The sequence below is a fragment of the Marmota marmota genome, unplaced genomic scaffold, assembly GCF_001458135.2.
Source record: "Marmota marmota marmota unplaced genomic scaffold, marMar, whole genome shotgun sequence".
NCBI lineage: Eukaryota > Metazoa > Chordata > Mammalia > Rodentia > Sciuridae > Marmota > Marmota marmota.
The window spans coordinates 5,477-9,402 of record NW_026000242.1 but is presented as its reverse complement, the minus strand read 5'-3'; the positions used below and the strand labels follow the sequence as shown (position 1 = coordinate 9,402).

The following is a 3,926-nucleotide window of genomic DNA, read 5'->3' as shown; positions in this document are numbered from 1 at the left end:
TATTTCTCATTTTTTGTAATTCAATTCCAATCCATTTGGAATTTTACTTTTGGTGTATGTAAAATAGCAAATGTGAGAAATAGAAAGTCTATTGATCCATTTTCAGAATATAATCTTAATTGGATCTAATTGTAGCCATTTTAATTCTAGCCCTTCTTTTTGATCACCCCAATTTTAAAATTAGCCAATTGCATAGATCATAACCCGAGCTACAATGAAGGGCAGCGCTAAGTTAGGGATGTGAACAGACAGACTGCCCCCGAGGTAGCTTGTTTGCCAGGTTCTGGTAGCACACCCTTCGGGCGGGGGTAAATGTCTTCCTTGCCCACCCACTTTCCTGCACACGTTTCATTTCTTGTGGCACCTCAGTATTTCTAACAGTTTAAGTCACCTATTTATTATTCAAGAAGAAAAGGGAGAAATTTTTAAATTCTATAATTCTGAATTTTGTGTACCTGCTTTGTACGCGCTTCTAATTCACAGAAGTTGAAGGACTAGAAAGGAAAAAATGAGACTCTGAGGTAGCTGATTCTACAATTTGAAATCAGCAATTATCACTTATTTTCCAATTGGTAGACTTAAAAGTCTCCACCAGTTTTTTATTACAAGGTAGGTAATATTGTTCTCTCTTACGGATTTGAAATCCGCAGCATGAAGACATCATCTTACTAGCTCAAGGATGTCAGGTGGTAAGTGTGTGAACACAGGACTTTGACCCTAAGGCCTGGCCATTTAACCTCTAGTCATCTGCTTCCCTCAAAGGAAAGCAAAGGTATTTGGTCCCTGAATCATTAAATAGCTAACTGTGAGACACTCCACTTGGTGATACACACGGTAGACTTTATAGATCATGCTTCATCTTAATACATTTTAAAACCTCAATATTTTGTGTAGAAACCTTATTTGTTGATACTATGTTAAAAATAATTGAAAACTCTGATGTATGTTCACCCCTATTCTGAAATTAGTTTTAGGTTATTAAACGCCATAGCAGTCAAGCAGGGCTTATTCTTTTCAAATTGTTACTTTCCCAGCTTCACTTATTCACAGTTGCTTCTCTAAATACATTTTCATGTCTTAACCTAGAAATATTAGCTTGAGAATATTGAAATTATACACTTGGAAGGTTTTCAATTATTATGAACATAAGTTAAATATTTTATATAAAATAATTATTGTGTTTGAAAGAAAGTTTAAAATATTGAATTGTAACAAATTTTATTTAAACAAATTCATCCAGAGTGAAATAATCACATAGAAATCAAGGAGCACCCTCCTGCACAAAGAGAATAGCAATCAAGTACATCCATCAACCATGTTTTTCTGTCTCCTTCAGAAATTAAACAGAGGACATGGCAACAGGAAATCACTCCACAGTAGCTGAGTTTCTCCTCGCTGGGTTAACTGACAAACCAGAACTCCAGCTTCCCCTCTTCCTTCTCTTCCTAGGAATCTATGTGCTCACAGTGGTGGGGAACCTGGGCATGATCACACTCATTGGGTTCAGTTCTCACCTGCACACCCCCATGTACTATTTTGTCAGCAGTCTGTCCTTGATTGATTTGTGCCATTCTACTGTGATCATCCCCAAAATGCTGGTGAACTTTGTGACAGAGAAGAACATCATCTCCTACCCTGAATGCATGACTCAGCTCTATTTCTTTCTCATTTTTGCCATCTCAGAGTGTTACATGTTGGCTGTAATGGCCTATGACCGCTATGTGGCCATCTGTAGCCCACTTCTTTACCATGTCATCATGTCCTCCCAGACCTGCCTTTCCTTGATTTTAGGGGTATATATTATAGGTGCAGTTTGTGCATCAGCTCATACAGGTTGCATGATTAGGATTCATTTCTGCAAAATGGATGTGATCAACCATTATTTCTGTGATCTTATATCTATTCTAAAACTCTCCTGCTCTAGCACTTACATCAATGAATTACTGATTCTAGTCTTTAGTGGGATTAATATCCTTGCCCCCAGTATGACCATACTTAGTTCCTACATCTTCATCATAGCCAGCATCCTGTGCATTCGCTCCACTGAGGGCAGAGCCAAAGCCTTCAGCACATGCAGCTCCCACATCTCAGCTGTTGCTCTCTTCTTTGGATCTGCTGCATTCATGTACCTGCAGCCATCAGCAGTCAGCTCCATGGACCAAGGAAAAGTGTCCTCTGTGTTTTACACCATTATTGTGCCCATGCTGAACCCTCTGATCTATAGCCTGAGGAACAAAGATGTCAATGTTGCCCTGAAGAAAATGCTGGAGAAAAGAAAATTTCTGTGAGGAGAAATAACATGAAGAATATTTATTATATCTAAATCTTTGGCTATTACATTATACAAATTGATATATTTCATCTTAGTCGATCTATCATTATTCTCCTTCTATGGGCTTAATTTATTTTTTCTGTGACCTTATTAATGTCATTTATCTTTAGGTTTTTTCTCTCATAAGTATCACTGAGACACAAATTAGTAAAATACAATGCCATGTATACATGAAACCACCTATCCATCTCCATTACCCTCTCCATTTTTCCCATTTGTTTGATGAAAAACATAATCCTCAGCATAATTAAAACACCATCTTCCAGATGTGATTACCAATCTATTTTCCTCTATGCACTCAAAAAATCACACAAATCATATCAATAGTATGTGTGTTATCTTTAGCATTTGCATATATTCCACCTAAAAAAGTTTTGTTCTACCATATTCTATTCATGCATTTTCTTTGAGAATTTTTCTTCTACTATTTTCCTTAAAAAATAAAACCTAATCAAAAATCAAAATATGAATTATAGATCAATGTCCATATTGTGATTATGCCCAATCCAATATACCTTGCTTTATTGTTTATTATTCTAGTTTTAGAATAACTGCCTGCTATTGTCCAGTTCTTCACTGGACTATAACCTCCAAGAAGGTAGTGCTCTGCACATATTACTCAGGCTTCAGCTTCAGTAGCTAGATCCCTAGTAACCCCTTGGTAATTTTCTCCTATAAAATATTTATATGAAAGTCAATATATATCCTGTATAGTTGTTACTCATGAACCCATTCAAATACTACACACCACTTTTTTGTTGTTAAGTCAAATAAATTATGCCTAAGTTTTCAAGAATATTCAAGATAATTGGTATCATCCTTAGTTATTTCTAAACACCAATTTAGAAATATTCGTCTTGAGTTACTTATGCAATAAATCTTAGCACCAGTGTGAATTCTAGATTACTAAGTCCTTAGATCCCATTGATAACCAAGAATTCTCTCAAGCAAGTCTAATTTATTCTTGAATTCAGACATGCACATGAGACACAGCATTTTCAATAGACTTGAAATCCAATGAGCCAACATGATAAATCATGTGGCAGAGTGATGTCTGAGACCCAAACAACACAATGTATACTACTATACCCACTGCAGGAAACAACACCACCCACACAGGCAAGAAGAAATTCCTGTTCTCTTAAGAGGGAGGGTACTAACTAAGTAAAAATAAAACCTTTGTTTGCTGTATCCAAGGATTATTATATTTATCTTCTTTCCCATTTTCTTTTTGTTTTTTGAGGAGTGGTAGAAGTGATTAAGTTTCTCTGCTTGTCTTCCAGCTTACCTAAAATGCAGCCTGTTTTTATCTATATCTTTGTTCACAGACCTTTACGTATTCAATTTGTATTATGTTGAAACCTTCAGCTGGAGGGAAGATAGGAGAATAAGTCTGACATATAAAAGGCAGTTTCCTGGCCATTCTAAAACTAACAAAGTGCACTAATAATATAGAGTAAACTACACCAGGAGCTCCATTATCCATGGACTTTAGCTCTGAGTCATCAAAACTCCTGGTGTGAATCCCTTAATCCTATTTGAGTTAAATGATTTCTCTAAACAAAACCAAACTATTGGTTTACTTGTTATTACA

The 3,926-nt window shown here is 36.0% G+C and overlaps 1 protein-coding gene across 1 annotated transcript; it reads left to right on the top strand.

Moving 5' to 3' along the window:
• The first annotated feature begins 1,288 nt into the window (after window positions 1-1,288).
• Window positions 1,289-2,288, top strand: LOC107145945 (olfactory receptor 8G5-like). Its single transcript, XM_015489999.2, has one exon. The coding sequence runs from the start codon at window positions 1,353-1,355 to the stop codon at window positions 2,286-2,288; it is 936 nt and encodes a 311-aa protein (XP_015345485.1). The 5' UTR covers window positions 1,289-1,352.
• The last annotated feature ends 1,638 nt before the right edge of the window (window positions 2,289-3,926 follow it).

Excerpts from the sequence above, each read along its gene's own strand:
- LOC107145945 (XM_015489999.2), top strand. The coding sequence starts at position 1,353 with ATGGCAACAGGAAATCACTCCACAGTAGCTGAGTTTCTCCTCGCTGGG.